The sequence below is a fragment of the Quercus suber genome, unplaced genomic scaffold (genome assembly GCF_002906115.3).
Source record: "Quercus suber isolate HL8 unplaced genomic scaffold, Cork oak 2.0 scaffold_824, whole genome shotgun sequence".
NCBI classification, from domain to species: Eukaryota; Viridiplantae; Streptophyta; class Magnoliopsida; order Fagales; family Fagaceae; genus Quercus; species Quercus suber.
In genome coordinates this window covers 77,141-96,705 of record NW_027070254.1, presented here as the reverse complement: position 1 = coordinate 96,705, position 19,565 = coordinate 77,141, and the positions used below count along the sequence as shown (strand labels likewise).

At 33.7% G+C, this 19,565-nt stretch overlaps 1 protein-coding gene and 1 long non-coding RNA gene across 3 annotated transcripts; both read right to left on the bottom strand.

Annotated features, from left to right (window-relative positions):
- Nucleotides 1-149: 149 nt before the first annotated feature.
- LOC136064998 (uncharacterized) lies at nucleotides 150-2,177 on the bottom strand. The gene is made up of 2 exons (XR_010626644.1): nucleotides 1,215-2,177; nucleotides 150-598 (listed from the first exon to the last, which is right to left on the bottom strand). It is a non-coding gene; the product is annotated as an uncharacterized LOC136064998 (long non-coding RNA).
- A 141-nt stretch (nucleotides 2,178-2,318) lies between these two features.
- On the bottom strand, nucleotides 2,319-16,931 carry LOC112007141 (long chain acyl-CoA synthetase 9, chloroplastic). Of its 2 annotated transcripts, none has more exons than XM_024039441.2 (13): nucleotides 16,268-16,931; nucleotides 14,592-14,691; nucleotides 11,225-11,705; nucleotides 10,692-10,772; nucleotides 9,477-9,746; nucleotides 7,963-8,094; nucleotides 7,647-7,820; nucleotides 7,250-7,479; nucleotides 6,081-6,198; nucleotides 4,650-4,781; nucleotides 4,381-4,515; nucleotides 4,103-4,309; nucleotides 2,319-2,640 (listed from the first exon to the last, which is right to left on the bottom strand). In XM_024039441.2, exons 3-13 carry the CDS (start codon nucleotides 11,669-11,671, stop codon nucleotides 2,473-2,475), a joined length of 2,094 nt encoding a protein of 697 aa, XP_023895209.1. In that variant the 5' UTR covers nucleotides 11,672-11,705; nucleotides 14,592-14,691; nucleotides 16,268-16,931; the 3' UTR covers nucleotides 2,319-2,472. The 2 variants fall into 2 exon arrangements, with proteins under 2 accessions (XP_023895209.1, XP_023895210.1); XM_024039442.2 differs by having other exon boundaries at nucleotides 14,592-14,688.
- Between the last annotated feature and the right edge of the window lie 2,634 nt (nucleotides 16,932-19,565).

Genomic DNA, 19,565 nt, shown 5'->3' with positions numbered 1-19,565 from the left:
TGACTTTGAAATTGAGACTTACTAACAAATTTCATATTCACATCTCTTTTTTCAAATTGGTTATTTAACTTTTTATTTTTTATTAAACTGAAACCAGTATGAATACAGTTCATAAACACATTTCAGCAGCCCCACATTGAACAACACAGTTAGAAAACAGGGGTATTCATTTCATTCCAGGAATGGTACCAAAAAAAAACCAGCAGGTGTATCCATACTAACTGCTTAACCACAAAATGTACACACTACCAACCCTTTGCATTAGCAATTACAGGATATTGAAACTCCCCCATCTATGAAACATGCTAACCAAACATACACTTCCACCACCCACCTAACCAAACATAAACACTTCCACACTTCCCAGCCTAATCAAACTTCCACTACCTGTCTAACTACCCATACAATTAACGAGACAAATCCCACATATCACCATTAAGAAGGTCAAAGCCACATTGTACAACTTCTCTCTCCTGTAGCATCTTGCAACCTCAGCCTCTAGTCTGATAATCCGTTGCCTTTGCTCTGGGATGAGCACCTTACCACGATCAAATATCTCATCATCACGCCATTGGAAGAATTTACACTTTCGCCCAACCTGAAATGCAAACCAATTTCTTTATCGATCAAGCTACTTAATGACCAATAAGGACTGTATAATTAACATGAAATTGAAAAAACATTGTTGTTTATATATAACCACAGCAATCCAATTTTTAAGAAAACATTACCATTGAAGATCAATAAACTAACCCAACCAACAAAAGGAAAATATTCCCCAGTCAACAAATTGAGTTTAAATTTCGCAAACCCAAGCCATATGCATCCATAACAACTCACAAGTGAATGCAGTCAATAAACCAGAGACTTAACCACATATGCTCACATAATGCATGTCATAGTTGAACAATACCCTTATATGCACAAATCCTACCTCTTGAACAAGGTATCAAAAACTACTAGCAGCATTTTTTACACCACCAAACAGCTTAGTAAAACAAGAAAAAAAAAACCCAAAATTATTGCTTCCAAACCTAGGAAAACGAACTAAATGCAGAAAGTCCCTCCTCCCTTAACCCTAATGAAATAAAAATAAAAGCACGAAAACCCCATGATTCAAAATCAAAAGCTTGAACTACCCAGTAGAAAAAACATGATTAATTAAAAAAATACTCAAATATTGAAATACCCAGTAGTTTGGACAGCTATAAAACCTTTTGCCAAGGTTGTCCGGTGTCCACGAAACGACTAACACTGGGTTTTCATCACAGTGGCACCTAAATGGAGCTCTCCTCCTCAAGCTTGAACTGGTTGAAGAGCTTGCTTCCATCTAATCAGGGACTTCGAAATGGTTGAAGATCTTGAGATGGTTGATGATGATGGTGGTGGTTTGAGAGAGAAGTGAGATTTTCTTTAGGTTGATGATGATGGCTATTGGTTGTGAGGCAGAGGCAGAGAGCAAGGGATTTCAGTCTGATTTGGGGAAGCTCATTACCTGCGCGCCAGAGGTAGGTGGTAAGTGCACTAAAAGTGCTTCACGTGATTCATCACGTGAGCTTGAATCTGATTTCTTCCTTATTTTATTCACCAGGGTTAAAAAATAATAATATTTTATAGATCCCGTCTATTTCCCCGTTAATTGGTGACGGAATGGGGCTTGAAGGACTAAAGTGAAAGGCGTAAATTGGTTTTAGGGACTAAATGTGGAAAAAATAAAATGTAGGGACTAAAATGGATAAACTTTAAAATGTAAGGACTAAAAGTGCATTTACGCCTAAAATAAATTAATACAGTGTCAATGTTCCACTAAGACACAGAGACGAGAATTAATAAAAGTTGACTAGGGACCAATAGAACTTTTGAAACTTTATGAATTAAAAGTGCACTTTTCAAATTTCAAAAATTAAAAGCACTATGTAATTGGAGGAACCAACAATGCTTTTCAATTGCAGACCTTCATCACCTCAACAGTGTTTTTCAACAGTGAAGCAAACTCTTGCACCGACATTTCAGCTAAACAGGAAGCACAAGCTGCTACATAAATTTTGTATTCCACTTGCACTTTTTTAATTTTCTTTTATTCTGCTAATGCTTAGGTGAGTCGTAATCCAGATTTATTCATATACACCCACAATCTTCTCGGACTTTTTTTTTTTGTTTTAATTATTATTTTATAGTTTTTGCTAGGGACTTTATTCGATTTGAATCTGCTACAATAATCCTCTCCCCGCCCCCCCGCCCCTCCCCCCCCCAAAACCCCAAAAAAATAAATAAATAAATAAATAAATAAATAACAAAAACAAAAACAAAACAAAGGATAAAATGGAGATGAATGTTTTTAAGACTAAGCACGTAAAACCAGTATCTCTGAAAATTCCCAACAATAATTCCCAGCATAAATCATATATAAAACGAAAAGGCAAAAAAAGAAAAGAAGAGCTAGAACTAAAGCCGCCCACATTTTCTCAATAATCATGAAGCATATAAATTAGAGAGGTCTTCAGAGAAAGTTTTTTTAATAATATCTCTCTTGAGCTTGAGAGCTGCAGTGACAAGGCCAGATTCAGGAGTCCACAGTTCAGAAAGTAATTTGATTTTAACCGGAATCTCAAATCTCTGTAATCGTGCCCTTTTTGCTTCCTGCAATCAGTAAACAAAATTATAAAAATAAAAAATAAAGAGAGAGAAAGAGAGAGCTAAGTACTAGCAAATTGAACCAGGTAGATGTTGCAGTTTCTGTTGTTGGGGGTTGATATTCATGTCAGTTTATAAAGATTGTATCAAAGAGAATGCAAGTGTTCCCAACATTAAAAGTTGAGACTAATGAAAGATGAAACCATACGGAGTTATGTAATAACCCACAAACCACACAGATACAGATAGAGTAAACCCAGGGAGAGTCAACCCTAAGACATCTGATTCCCAAACCAGAGCCTTGACAAAATCAACTATGCATTGTCTGTCTTTTGACTCTAAAATCACCATAGGCATAATCTCCCCCAAAAAATTTTAATCCTGGATACTGAACATAAATATAAGGTAAAATTTGCAAAATAATACTATTTTATTAATTGTTATTGAAAATTGGCACTATTTAGAAAATATTTGGGAGAATATTTTTCGGTAAATCATGTTCTCGAAAACACAATTGAAAACATGATTTTAGTTTAAACTTCTACTGACCTGACAAAGAGCTGAGGGTAATGTACACTTCAACATCATGTTTTGAAAACAAACATTTATATTCAAGTGAAAACACGATTTATGTTTCAATTATTTTACAAGGAAATACAATTTCAGTTAAATCAAATACAATTTCAGTATATAACACATTTGCCTTTGCCTTGAAATTGTACTTTGGAATCATGAATTCGATGTAAATTTGAAATGTGTACAAAATTTGCACCTAATCAGTAACTAGTACTGCTAAACTCCTCAAAACATGAAACTTTCAATCATAGTACGTTGAAATCATGTTTTGGAAATATGAATTCATAAATCACATTTTGCCTAAAAATCGTGTTTTATTTGCAAGTTTTTCTCTAAATTTGTGCTTCAAAAACACGATTTTAATATAAATTTTGAAATCTATGAAATTGCACCCACCCTCTCCCCAAATCATTAACTCTTTCTAAACTTTTGAAATATGCGTTTTCTCTTCATTTATTTTGAGCTGAAATCGTATTTTTAAAACATGATTTATGAAAATTGTGTTTCCAAATTACAATTTTAGTTTAAAACACTCATTTGAAAGTACTCATGTTTTCAAAACATGAAAATCATGTTTCAGTGTATATTTTGAAATCTGTGCATAGATATCCACTGGTGGAGTCATCATATTGATTTCAGCAGTCTTTTTTTGAAATCATGTTTTCAAATTTGAAATCACAAAAAGGCTATTCTCCCAAATATTTTCTACATGTAGTCATTTTTACTAATAAACGAATAAAATGGTATTAGTTCACAATTTTGTGACACAAAAATGTTTACAAATGAAAGGTAACTCATAACAATTATGTAAGGTTAACCTCTTTAGAGCTTGAAGTTAAATTCCTAGACATCAAACAAAATTCAAATGAAAGAAATTTTATCACAGTTATACCTTTTGGATTGAAGCAAGCACTTCCTTCTTCGTTTCTTCTTTCTTGCACAAGTCTGCAAAGTCAGTAAAAGGAATTCCTTGCTTAGAAGCCCAATCTTCCACTGTATGCTGAGAAGGCACCACAAGAGCCACACAGTAACTATGGAAGGGATCAGCATGCAACATGATATTGTCAATATAGGGGCTAGCTTGGAGAACAGCTTCAACCTGTAAGAAAAAATATTAGGTCCTGAGGAACATCTAATTTAAATTTAAATTTCATCTTGCAACAGTCATACCTTGCCTAATGAGACATACTCTCCATGCTGAAGTTTGACAATGTCCTTTTTACGGTCAATTATCTCAAGGCAACCATCAGCATGAAACTGCCCTATGTCACCTGTATAGAACCACCTCATTCCTCTCTCATCAACCTTTTACAACAAAAGAGAATAAGCAAAGCATAATTAACAAGTCCCAACTACACCTGCCTTTGGCTAGAGGACTTAATTTTCAAAATCTACCTTTCTTTTGATAGATAAAACAAATAGTATTCATCAAACTCTACCTTGTATGATTCTTTTGTTTTTTCTTCATTTTTGAAATATCCAAGTGTAACATTTGGACCACCAACGACTATTTCCCCACGAGGCTTTGGTGAATCACTAGTTAGATATCCACCTTCAGGCCAGTCAATTAACTGAGATAGAGAAGATTAAATGTTAATGTGGTCAAATTCAAATTGAATGTCTTTTCAAAAAAAAATGTATAAATCATATTGAAGGCACACCACATAATCTTAAAAGAAAATTCTCATTTGAAACTATTAGATTGACTTTTATGACACTAATACTGGGTGTGAAAAAGGGAAAATGAGGGGTTTGCCATTAGCACTGTAATACTGCAATGTGAATAATTTGAACCCAAGAGAGTAATGTAATGGGATATAAGGTACAAGTATCGCAGTTACTATTCTTGTCAGTGTACAAAATTTGAATTCATGCTAGAGTAACCAAAAAAAAAAAATTATATTAATGATAAAGAAAAGTACCAGGGGGGAAAAAAGGTGATGCCCCAAGAATCGCTATGCAAAATATTATAACCTTAATATTTTGATAATTCAATCATTACAATGTGGAGGGGGGCTCTTGGCCATTATAATCTTAATATTATTCAGGCATCACTTATAAATATAAATATAAAGCTGTTAATGGACAAGAAAGGCAACATTTCTGAGAACTCACTTCAGCATGAAAGGCACATGCTCTGCAATATTGCTATACTTAGTTTTCTAAATTTTCAGAAGTTAAAAGGCTTTGTGCGATACAAGCTTCTCTAATGCATGATGCCAAGGGAATGCTAGGTGTGATGCTTAGACGTTTATTATGTTTCTTTTTTTTTTTCCTCAAATTTCCAAAACCTTGAAACCTAGCATACACCAGTTGATTTGTCAAGTTTTAAACCCAAAACTTCAAACCCTGAACCACCCATCCCTTAAATTGCCCCAAATACTCATAAAGAGCCAAAGCACTATTCACAACCCTGAAACAGCAACCCAGACTTTGACTTTGCCTTTTTATTTATCCCAAATCCTACCATTCCTTTCACCATTAGAAACCCTAATTCCTTACTATTCTCTGGCCTTTTCCCACCAAACCCTAACCCTAATTCCTCAAAATCCAAGCTGACCAAGCACTACCAGACCTGATCCAGGAATTCTAAATATGATTTCTCCTCTTTCCTACATCAAGGCTTATGTCATGCATTCAGCCTCATGCCTCAGAATGAGCTGCAAAACTTCTACCATATGCATTAGCTGTAGAAAACATGAAAGGTGGACATACTGATACTAGACAGGAATGGATAAATGAATTTCTCAACTAACTGATCACCGGCCTCAGTTTGGAACTCACACAACCTTTTGAAAGAGATGCACATGTTGCTTGAAAAGGTTTTCATCTAAGCAGATGAGGTACAGTTCTTTTCAGTTATTCAGTACCTTAATGAATGAGCAGGGAAGCGGAGCTCCAACACGACCAACAGATGTATCATCGAACTCGGAGAATGTTGCACCGGCAGTAGTCTCAGTAAGACCATAACCTTGACCTATTGGAGCACTGGAAAAGAGTCATCTGATTAGTGTGTGATATAAAAATATAAAATCAAATCAAGAAAATCATGAGAACTGTCCAAGGTAAAATCTCATGTTATCAGAGTTCCCTCGTAATAATTAGACTGTGTGGGTGTTTTTCACATGGTCAATTATAAACCTTAAATGCACAGTATCTAATAACATCAGAAAGCATTCTTTTTCTACACTTTTTTTCCTTCAAGAATGTGAAAAGGCATTCTTTTCTACAAAAATCTTTCATAGGTTTTGAAACAATAGGTGGTAAAATCCTGAAAAAACAAATCAATGTTTCTGAACTCTATTCACACCTTCACAGTTATCCAAACTACACTGGATTATAGCAAAGATCTTACAGATCACATAACCAGGGACAATTTTAAATGGTTGCCTTCAGCTTTTATATTTGGGCAGCCCATTGACATGCCCTCCAATAATCCCCATTCAGAGTTAACAAGAGATGTATCATTATCAACTATAAACTTTAATATACAGGAAACAAAATATAAATCATTGGTCTTGTGGTCACTCCCTCAGATAAAATGGGGCATTAACTGTGCTGTTTTAATTCTGTTCTCAAATACTCTTACATACAATGGGCATACATAGAGGTAACAATTAGGAAGTTCAGCCTGATGGCTAGATTCCAATAGAGACAGCAACTACAGGTTCTTACAGAACATAAAGTAACAGTGAGAAAGCTTGTAACCAAGCATTAGATGTAGAGTTCATATTATCATCAGAGTAATTGTTTAACAGTTTGTCTTTTGCTGCAAAGTTCAACTCTTTTGGAGTATTAATTCAAAATGAATGAGGAGCTCTCAAGTTCCAAACAGTTACACTTCACAATAACTTACTTGCAGGCAACCAAGAAAAGAAAATTCACAAATTTCTAAAATATTTACTTTTGTTTGTGAAATGTGTAGCTCTATGCCTATGTGCTGTGTATGAGAAAGAGAGTGGTTAGTATTATACACTGGAAGGAATCAGCAACTCCTATACTGGAAGTACTTAAACTTAAAAGTTTCGGGGATACTAACCCAAGACAAATATTGATGAATCTTTGAGTATCACTGGAGAGAGGAGCACCTCCAGATAGCAAAAAGCGGATACGACCTCCCAAAACTGCCCGGACCTTTCTAAATGCAAGAAAGTTCCACAGAACTCTTTCCAGGCCCCAAGCCCCAAACCAACTACCATTAACTGCAGACAAACTGCGATCATATGCCAAGTGAAACAACTTCTTCGATAATCCACCTGTTGCATTCACCTGAAGTATTGGGAAGATATAGTGATGGCTCACCTTATATTTGGAAAAGTTTCATACAATCTAAGAAGCAGATATGTAGATGCATAGAAGCAAACACATAAACATGCATTAATTGTGTATATGTAAGTATTCATGCAGGTACCATATGCATGTCAAAATTTACAAACCTTCTTGAGCACCCCATCACGAACACGATCGAGAATTGCTGGGACAGCCGTCATTACAGTTGGCAACAGCATGGAGGCATCTCCCTTTGTTCCCTTTTTTATCTTGCTTGATGTATCAGTAAGTGTCAAAGGGGATCCATATCCTATGGCAGTTCCAACAGCAGCCATCACATTCTAGAACAAAATGAGTGAAAGTAGTTTCAAGAACGTTAGAAAGGAAAGGTAAAAATTTAATAAACTATCCCTATAATTGGATGCAAAATACTTATTGAACTACTATAGTTATAGATAGAACCAGAATACAGATTCAACATACCTCAGCAGCTAATTCAAGGATATGAGCCATGGGCAGGTATGCCAGATAAATATCATTGCTTCCAAGGCCTGGAACAATTGTCATGACAGCAGAAACTGTAGCAAGGACATTGGCATGTGTCATCATCACACCCTGTATAAAGTGGAAAACCAAGTGAATTAGTACTAGATAAAATTCTGATATGATTTGAATAACCATTTTTAAAAATATTGAACACATAAGTATCACGTAAATATGAATATCTTACCATATGCAAGTTGCAAATATTTTTATCTGTAATACATAAAGTTCTTTAAAAGATATGAATAGATCAGGAACCACCATTTAAAAATAAAAACCCTAGAATTGTGAAAAATCACAAAACCCTTGGAAAAGAAGGAATCACATCCAAAGATATAGGGAGCATAAATGTAGCTTTTGAACTTATAGGCTTATAGCTTCAGGAATAACTGTCCAATCCAAACTGCACCATACCAGGATCCGCCAAAATGTTTCACCAGTAGGGGTGAACACCACCAATCTGGCACCAACAATCCGACCAGAGTTTGCACCACTCAAACAGCCGAATGAGGATGCTGACAGTACTTGGGGCGGTGGTCGGAGCACTCCAGGCCTTTTCGACGTCGGCCAGATTTATTGATTTGTTCTGTGGGTAATAGGTTTGATTGTGTTTTAGATCTTAGGTTTTGGATTTGAATCATTTGATTGTGCTTTAGATCTTAGGTTTCTGGGTTTGAAATCTCTCTCCCTCTCTCTCTTGTTTCAGATCTCTCTCTATCATGCAACGGTGGCCACCAACTTCCACGCTGATGGAAGCTGCCACTGATGTTGCTGGAATAAAAATCCGCGGTGAGATGACAGTTTGCATTCTTTAGGAAACTGATGTTGGCAGAATGGCCCTAAAAACCCTCCCAAAGCCAGCTGCACCGGCCGATGAACACCCCTATAATCACCAGCCAGTTGTTTGGAACACCTCTAATTACAAAGACCACCATTTCTCCTCCAATATCTGAACGTCAGTATACCGAGGATCATGGTTGACTAGCCACTTGAATTGTGAAAACCAGGTCACTTCACTACATGTACATTTTTTTCTATTTAAAAAATAAAAATTATCAAATTTCCATTAAAAAAAGAATCTAAAATTTACCAAGTTTCTTCATTGCTTTCTAGTTGCAAATATTTAACTCACCATATACAATATATTTAGGATTTTGTATTACTTCTACATTGTAGTGCTAATACTCATATGATGGGCCATGCCATGCATATAACCAACTGATCAAACTAGCAAACTAGAAATTGGCTGCACTTGTCAGGGCTCTCTCATATTGCAGAGAAATGTACTTAACAAACCATTTTGAGGAAAGTCCTAAACCCACCCCCCACCCGCTATTGAGAAGAGAGAAACATGAATCAAACATTCAAAAACCAACTGAGATAATTAATCAGGTGCAGAGGTGAAAAAACTTGATAGAAACTACTAGAATTATATCTTTTTTTATGCTTCTAACCTTAGGTAATCCAGTACTCCCACTTGTGTACATTATAACTGCAATATCAGCTGAAAGAGGTAAGTCAGCATCAAGAGGATTTTGTCTGCCAAGTATTTCCACATCTGCAAATGAAGTAATTTTCCAGCTGTTGCTCTGCTCAACATAGAACGCATTAGATGGGATCTCATCATCCATACATATCACGCGTTTCACCGTGTCAAGTTGTCCACTTATCTCTATAATTTTCTTGAGTTCTTTGTGCCCACATATCACAGTAGTAACCTCTGTCTGAAACCAAATAAAATTAAGCAATATTGAGCAGAAATGAGCGCTAACTGGAACTGGAACTTGAACTAGCATATTAACTCCAGTTGTTGAATTCCACAAGTGGACTGAGTCATTATGGATGAGCTTTAGGAATTGAAGTAACCATATAAAATTGGGACATTAACTGATTAGTAACATGTTAATTGCGTAACCAATCTTCTGAGTTGTTGATTATGACCTAGACACTCTTTATTTAGGTAAGCATACAAGAAAGCTACAACTAAAATAAGGGATTACTAATTTCAGGAACTAAGGTTCATATTTCATCAAAATTATGGAACAAATCAATTTTTTTTTTATCAAAAAAGAGAGTTTCTAGAGGAATGTTTAAAATGCATGTGTAACAAATTAGGTTTTGGAAACAATTAACTACCTTCTTCATTATTTTTTTTAATTTCACACTTACCTAACAGCTTCATCAGAACACAAAAATACCACTCTCAGAAATGTTTTCAGAAAAGAAAATACTGTTTTTCTTTCTGTCGGTTGAGTGAGAGGAAATCAAAAGTGAGAAATCATACTTTTCTCAAAGAGTGCATATGCTATGAGATTAATATTTCATTTAAAGCTCCACTTAAATTACAATAACATCCTGAAGTTCCCATAACCTGCTGAATGAAGATCTACTAGTTATAATTTATAAAATACCCACAAAAGTGATATATAAGAGAAGGAATGTGATGAAATCTAAAGTAATGGTCCAGTACCAAAGTTATGCTATCACATGGGAATAGCAGATAACATGACAGCTTTGTATTCTCATGTTTAAACTAATATTGTGAGTAAGGGTATTCAAGCAGGGACTTAAAGCACCTACAAAGGCTTGGTAACACAATATAAAATGCCAACTGAATTGTTTGGGGGGTGGGGGGAAGGTTCACAGAGAGAGAGAGAGAGAGAGAGAACCTCATTTAATGAGTGACACAGAGCCTCCTCCCCTAAAGATGCATATATAGTCACAACAGTGACATTGCGCCTAAAGCAACCCTGATATAGAAAACTGAATCAGATATATTATACAACTACTTATCAAAAAGATATATTATACAACTGTGAGAGGCAGAGGTATTATAAAAATATCGATTGCATCTCTATCATAATAGTCTTTATTTATTAAACATAAGTGAAATACAAAAAAAAAGTGTGCTTTTCGAGAGTTGAATCCCAGAATAAACAGACTACACATCCTAGGAAACATGTCAATGCTTACATCAAATTTAATGCTACCATCATCCTTACATGCAGTTTAGTAAATGATATAATTCTAGAATGATATAGCTCAGTTATTTTGTATCACTATATCTCAGATAATTTAAAATCAAATCATATGTACAATAACCAAAGTTTCCATTTATATCCAAAACCTGCACATATAGATAATTAAATTCAGTGAAAGAATGATCCATTTTAAATGTAAGTGGACCCATAAGACAATGAACCTGCAATGCAATGAACCACTCCTCTCTTGTGTCAGCAAAGATAGCTACGCGTTCTTCCTTTTTGTGCCCAAGTTGAGCCAATCCAGAAGCAAAGTTGCACACAACTTCAAATGCTTTCCCATAGGTTAGCCACTCATAGTCTCCCAAATGAAGCTTTTCAAAGGACCTTCCATCTTCAGTCACTTCAATCTCCCTTGCAATCAACTTCCTAGTTCCAAGTAAGTGCTTATCTCGGTACAGCTTGCATGAACGCTCAAAAAGTTCTGCAAGACTTGAGATACCTTCCCATGCTGTTTGCACTGGGGAAGTGACCCGACGGTTTCGGATAGCATACCCAGGTTCCCCACCAACATCAACTAGCAAACCTCGTTTCTTTGAATTCTTGGAATTCCGATGTAGCATAGTAACTAAAAGAGGAACAAGAACGCCGACAATGTAGGCACTCATCTTTCAACAACTAAATGGCCCAACAGAGTCAATCCTGATAAAAGAGTTACATTCCCTCAGTGATAACTTCAGCACAAAAAAACAAGGTCTACAACATATATAAAATCAAATCTCACAAGTAAATAATCATATCAAAATGAAAGGTCAACTAAATGTCAATATCAATAAATCCTAATAGAAAACTACCAAGTGTCTATGTCACATTTTCATAAAATCAAAGGATTACCTAGCGGACCAGTAAGTCCATAAATGAAATGCATAGTATAATATAAAGCCTTTGGTATGAGCTAATAAGCGTTTTCTTTCAAAATATAATTAAATCATCCAACCCAAAAGCTCAACTGACACAAGACAAACTAGAACAATTCAACGGGAAAATTTAAAAAACAAAAAATAAAGGATAAAACCAAGGAACCAGCACCTAGGCTTGCTTGGAGTCAGCACCAAGCAAAGGAAAAATCAGTAAAAATCAACACCTAGGGTTGGCTAGAGTCAGCACCAGACCATAAAACCAAAAGAAACATTATTCATCACAGAATCTCTCCTTTTATAGGAGTACAATACTAATAGAGGAATACAAAACTGAAATTTTAATTGTCATAGGAAACCCTAGTGACTCTTTACAAAAATACCCTAGATTTTAAATTAAAAAAACCAATTAACCTAGTACATACTACAGCCTAAAATAAAAAATACAATTAATGGCCAAAATAAATAAAACTAAATTAAAATAAAAAATTTCCTTGTGCATCCCACATCATCAACCTTGTAGATAGAGAGACCCAACAAGTATATCTACCCATATCCAACCACACAAATAATTAATGTGGGATTCCTTAACACCCCCTCTCAGATCTAGGCCCAAAAAAAAAAAAAAGGGCTGACACAATTTTTTGATTAGTAATAACTAATAAGTTTTATTAAGAGAAATGGAATGCACCAAGTACACAGGATGTATACTAGATGTACATCACAACTAAGCTCTGAGAATACAATGATCAATAAGCTTCAATTAAGTTCGAAACAGTAAAGGATCCTGTTGCTAAGTGAAGTTCACAGGAACTACAATTTCAGGTCTAGAATACTCCCGTTCACACCCCCTCAAAAAGGCCAATGACATAGCTGAAATTGAACCAACACAAATGGACCAAAAACAAGGAGTTCAAGAACAAACAAACTAGATTTTGATACCGTGCTAAAGACCCAACCCAGAAGCTTAAGCTTGAAAGTAAAGAAGCCCAGCTAGTATATATATCCATTAACCAGCCACATTTCCAACTCAAGTGGGATTCAAATACTATATCACATCAAACTTCTTGAGTTATAAAACAAGATATGTCCCAGATAATGGTGCAAGCATTAAACAACTACAAAATAAATAATTGAGAAGTCCTTAAGTAATATTAATTTGAGAGGGAGACATGTGGATGTCACAACAAAAACTTTGGTCTTTTCTTTTCCTTTTTTATTGGCATACATGGATGTCAAAAATAAAAGAGAGAGACCAAATCAACATATTTTGACACACCCTACCAAAAAAAAAAAAAAGACAAAAAAGATCAAAGGCCAATAAAAGGAGGGACTGAAAGAGAAGATAAATCAGATGGACATTTGGTTTATTTGAGAGCACAGCGTCAAATAAAAGTCGCCAAATACTCCAAGTGTCCATCACATCAAGATTGAACTTTCAAATTCTTAGAGCACGTTTGGTACACTATAATGGTAATTCATTGTAATAAGAATAAGTATTACAAAGAATACAAATAGATGATAGGAATAAATTATTCCATTTCATTTTTTTGGTGATAACACATGAAAATAATCCTTAAGGTGGTGAAATGGCATCATATTTTAATTAAATTTCACAATATACCCTTTTAAAAAAATATAATATATATTTTCACTTCTTGGTTTTTAGCATTCAATTACATACAAATTGGAAAATATATATATATAAATATATATATATATATATATAAATAATTAATACTGCTATTCGAATTAAAACGAAAATTCCCATCCATAGTTTTTTTTTTTTTTTTTTTTGATAGGTAATAACATCTTTATTGATTAAAAAAAAAGTACAATGAGTTTACGATAGTAAACTCACTGCACAGAAAATAAAAGATAATTAATCTCATCAAAAGCCAAAGAAGACTACAACGTAGAGATCATCAGCAGAGCTACAAACAAACAAAAATACAAACAAAAAACTTGTTTGCTCTAGAGAGAGAGTACTTAACGGAGAAGAGAATAGAAGCAGTAGCTTTGGGCATATTGGGAACTTTATTTTAGTAACTATTTGAGTAGATTAAGGAATAGCAATTAAAGCCATCTTCAAAAAGAATGGTTATTCTCTATTTTAAACAATAGCTATCCCTTGTAATAAAAACACTACCAAACAACTAAATGGTTATTCCTATATAATAGCTATTCCATTACACTATCTATTACAACATACCAAATGTACCCTCAGAATTCTTTCTAAGCTTTGTGAAATTTTCAGTTGTGCTCCATATATTCTTTATGGAATTTGTAATATTGGAAAAGTACAACTTTCACTTTAAATTATTGAAGACAACTCTGCACGATTATTCAATAAAAGTATATAAAAAAAGGTTTCTAGGACCTCATCAACCATTACCAATAATTAGTTTTTCAATAATAGGCAACCTTGCAGCAATCATTTTTTGTTGACTAAAACAATTTGAAAGTTACATTGGGAAATGTTTCCATTGGAAACACCAAGAGGTGTCAATTGAGCAACAAGGCTCATGACGGTGGCTAAAACAATGAAATGAACAAAATAAATGATTATTCAAATCCTCATAAACACAGCAAATAAGACTTTATAAATAAAATAAAATAAATCCACAAATTCAAAGCCTTCTTCTCAATGTACATATAGACATAGACTTACCTCTATTTGGTTCCTTAAAATCTTTAGCGTGGCCCTGATTAGCACCTTGCAGAAATGCTGGTCAGCTTTCCTGCAGTTTTCCCCCAGGGAATACCAGCTGCTAAAAGTACAGAATATAAATATCATTAGAAGATCTCCACAAATTATAATAGTGGTTGGAAAAAGATATTGCAGCACACTACTAAGGAAAACTAAATCATAGATGCCCAGTGAAATTGTGTAACCACATTTATTTTTTATATCAGAAGAAAAGAAAAACAAAATCAGAAGTCATTTTTCACTTGTTTGCAGTGTTCAAAATGGAAACCCCCTTTTTTTGAGGGGGTAAGAGGAAACCTGTTTGTTAGTGAAAATAGTTTCCTGCTTAACAGAACAGGTAACCAACTATAAATAAGTGATTATCAAATACTAAAATGCATGGTAAAAGTACATCAAACATCATTCAATAAAAAAAGTTTTCTGCAATATAAAATTCGTCATCCTTGATAATACAAATTTGCAAGATCGAATATCTCAATTAAAATCTTTCATGGCGGTCTAATCACTTGCAATCATTTCTTCTCATGCAAGCCTTAATTGAATAAACCTAATTCTTATTGCCCCAAATAAAGTAAAACCTTAAGTGCAAGCCATAGTGCCTAACACATAGGCGGTCAATATGATTATATGCTCATGGCTTCTCTTATAAACTCTGTTCCTATTGTAATCCATAATGTGAATCTACTTTTTTTCATTAATTTCATCCTTATTATCTATGATTTCAGCTAGGAAGCACCTGCACGGATACAGTACAAGCACGGGTATAGGTACAAATACGGATACAGTACAACAACACGGCAATTTTTAAAAAAGTTGGACACAAGTACGTCAGGAATATATATACTAACTAATTATTAAATATATATTTATTTATATTTTTATATATGGTTAAGCATTTAATTTTCATATAATATTAAACATATATCAATTAAATAGAAATAATGAATATTTTCTTTATATATATTATTAATCATTTTTTTTTATCAAATGAAGAATAATAATGGATAATAAAGCAAATTCATTACTATTAAAGGATGTTCAAAAATTAGAATACAAATCAAGAATAAAAACATTTATTAATTTTCAAATGAAATATTATTATTCAGAGCATGGATGTTCCCTTCGTTTTGAGAAAGGGTATTCGATCCCATTTCAGGTTACCACATAATACAAAATGATATTATGACATACATATAACAAAGAAGCAATTATGGATTATATAATATTAAGATCACCACACCAATATCAATATTTATTATTACATTCTTAAAGTTTTGAACCACCCCTGAATTATTGTTGTTGATTTTTATACATTTATTTAATTATCATAACAAAAGGAACGAAATTAAATGAAGCATATATAGCACAAAATCAATTGGAGAACAGAGTGGTAGTAGCATTTTCAGTTCCATAGAGAATTCAAACATGAATTTAAGAAACACGTAATTAAAATCCAATATTATAATAAATCAAATCATAATTATACTAAAGAAAAAAACCAAAACCAAAACCAAATACATATACATATACATATACATTCCCAAAGAGCACATAAACGCTAAAAATAAATAATATAAAAATAAGAAGCATAAGGTTACAGGACACAAAAGAAGAAGAAGAAGAAGAAGTAGAAGTACCTTCAGCTTTGCTTTGGGCTCTGAAAACAAAAAGGACTTGTTGTTCAAGTGGTGAGCATTGCGAGATTTGAAGGAAAGAAAGAGTGTGTAATTTGGGGATTATAAAGAGGAGAATGGTCGAAACGGAGGCGTTTTGGTAGAGTTAGTTGAGGGCGGAGAGATCGAGAGGAAGGAGGTTGGAGTTTCAGCTCTCTCTCTCTCTCTCTCTCTCTCTCTCTTGTTTTGTGTTTGTATTTGTCTGCGAGGGCAAAATTTGGTACAGTATTATAGGTACACTACTGCTTTAGGTTTCTTATTTAAAATTTTGACATCTATCGCATTTAACCCATCAGACAAACGGCGTTAAAAAAGAAAGAAGGGTCCAATGGAGCTCCCACCGAGTTTTCCTTCCATTTTCGCCACCACAGACAACCCTTCTACTATCCAAGTCGCAACCAGCGTTCTCCTCACCGGCGCTATCTCTGTTTTCCTCTTCCGCTCTGTTCGCCGCCGCGCTAAGCAAGCCAAAGAACTGGTATTCTTCTTGGATGCTTTCTTTTTTTCTGATCTATGATTCTTCTTTTCTGATCTGTGATTCTTTCTCTCTCTCGGTGTGTGTGTGTGTGTATGTGTATCTGTTTCCTTCTTCTTTTCTGAGCTATGATTCTGGAGATTTTAGGCCAGTGGGTTTTCTTGCAGTTGCAGTACAGAAAAAAAAAATTAAAAAAAAAAAAAAAAAAAAAGAAGGAAAAAAAAAAAATAATTACAGTACGGAAAAATAAAAAAAAAAAAAAGGAAGAAGGAAAAAAAAAAAATAATTACAGTACGGAAAAATAGTTTTACCGTTTACTTGATGGGTTAAATAGGAAAGATGTCAAAATTTTACGTAGCTAACTTAAACTACTGTACTTATCTATAATACAATGTACTACTTAACTTAACTACTATGTACGTTTTTAGTTGTAGTTGTTGTTGTACTACGATCGATTGTAGAGTGGTAACTAATAGTAACCAGTAAGTGTGTGTGTGTGTGTGTGGATTATGGGTTGGTGAATGCGGGCCGTGAAATATAATGAGTGATGGAAAGTTTAGGATGTGGAGGTTGTGGCCCATATCACTTATAAACTGGGCTATTCAATCCTAGCCGTTGGAATCTAGTAGTATAAAAATACTAGTGCTGATAAATTCAAACATATAGAGATTTGTCATTGTCTCCAATTGAAGGATGATTTTGAAAGCTCTCGTCGCATGCCTGTTTGCTTTGGCCTTTTCATAAATAGACCCAAATCTTTCGTTCTTCTTGTTATTTTTGCTCTTTTCTTGGCCTCAAACAATTGTTGTTAATACTCTAAATATCTTACAGGATGTAATAGTATTTCAATGGTTGAGAATCCTTGATTGAAAAAAAAAAAAAAAATTCTTTTAAGAAAGGAATGAAAAGAGTTAAGAAGACAATTCAAATCATAAAAAGATCTGAGGTTCAATCAAATTTGTCAAGCACTAATTAAGGGAACCCCAGGTACTTAAAGAGCACTCATCAGGAGATTGAACCCCAGATACTTAAACAAATGTATCAATCAAATTTTTCAAGCACTAATTAAGGGAATCAAATTACATGATTAAAGAAAAATAAACATTCATTGATAAAGAAAGATCACATCAAAACATAAAAAGGAAACATTCTTGAAATCCAAGTTTGAAAACAATTCAAATCATATCTTATAAATACGAAAATAATAATGCTAGAGATACAAAATATTTAACAAAAATTTTTACGAACTGCTGATGTAATAAGTAATTACTAGTAAATGAAAAATAATATCAAACATGCATTAATAAAGAAAGATCACATCAAAACATAAAAAGAAAACATTCTTGAAATCCAAATTTTGAAAACAATTCAAATCATATCTTATTAAATAGGAAAAGAATAATGTTAGAAATACAAAAAAAAAATTACAAACTACTGATATAATGAGTAATTATTGGTAAATTAAAAATAACATCAAACATGCATTGATAAAGAAAGATCACATCAAAACATAAAAAGGAAACATTCTTAAAATCTAAGTTTTGAAAACAATTCAAATCATATCATAAACATGTATATATGAAAGATACTTAAACAAACGTATCAATCAAATCTGTCGAGCACTAATTAAGGGAATCAAATTACATGATTAAAGAAAAATAACATCAAAACATAAAAAGGAAACATTCTTGAAATCCAAGTTTGAAAACAATTCAAATCATATCTTATTAAATAGGAAAATAATAATGCTAGAGATACAAAATATTTAACAAAAAAATTTACAAACTGCTGATGTAATGAGTAATTACTGGTAAATGAAAAATAACATCAAACATGCATTGATAAAGAAAGATGACATCAAAACATTAAAAAAAAAAAAAAAAAAAAAAAAAAACATTCTTGAAATCCAAGTTTTGAAAACAATTCAAATCATATCTTATTAAATAGGAAAAGAATAATGCTAGAAATACAAAATATTTTACAAAAAAATTACAAACTGCTGATGTAATAAATAATTATTGGTAAATGAATAATAACATCAAACATGCATTGATAAAGAAAGATCACATCAAAACATAAAGTTTCATGATAAATGTGCATTTAAGCATTGCCGCATTACCTTTTGGAATTCATGTTTAGAGTATTATTATGTGTTGGAAGCAAACATTTGGCATCTTTAACTTGATTATGAATCTTTGTGTAGTTTTACCATGGAGTGGAGAAGAAGGCATTTCCGTTCAACCTTTTTGGAAGCAAATGAAATGGACGACCTGTGATGTCCAAACCTATAGCAAGAAGGCATCTTTGTATATTTTTTGTGATGATGAGTACGTTTGTATATATCTTTTGTGATGCCTTAGTGTAGTTGTTGGTTGCTGCCTTAGTGTAGTTGTTGGTTGCTGCCTTAGTGTTTGAGGGCATTTTAGAATGTAACACGGTCATCTTTGTATATTTTTTGTGATGTCCAAACATTTGTATACATCTTTTGTGATGCCTTAGTGTTGGGAACTTGAATATTTTGCTTCATTTGTTGTTGGGAACCTGGGCAGGTACCTGTGATGTTCAGATATTTAACAGGAATTTGTATGTGTATGGGAGGAAGCTGCTGTTTAAGAGGGGGGTGGGAAAAAAAAAAAAAAAAAAAACCTATAGCCGCGTTTTTAAAAACGCGGCTATAGGTTGCTGAAAACGTCACTGAAGCAGCCGCGGTTTTGCTGTAAACGCAGCGCAAGAGGCACCTATAGCCGCGTTTTAAAAACGCGGCTATAGGTCCGCTGCTGTAGCCGC

Excerpts from the sequence above, each read along its gene's own strand:
- LOC112007141 (XM_024039441.2), bottom strand. The coding sequence starts at position 11,671 with ATGAGTGCCTACATTGTCGGCGTTCTTGTTCCTCTTTTAGTTACTATG. Across the intron at positions 6,199-7,249 it reads TTCATCAATATTTGTCTTGG|TGCTCCAATAGGTCAAGGTT; the intron begins GTTAGTATCCCC and ends ACTCTTTTCCAG. Across the intron at positions 2,641-4,102 it reads TGCTTGCTTCAATCCAAAAG|GAAGCAAAAAGGGCACGATT; the intron begins GTATAACTGTGA and ends TACTGATTGCAG.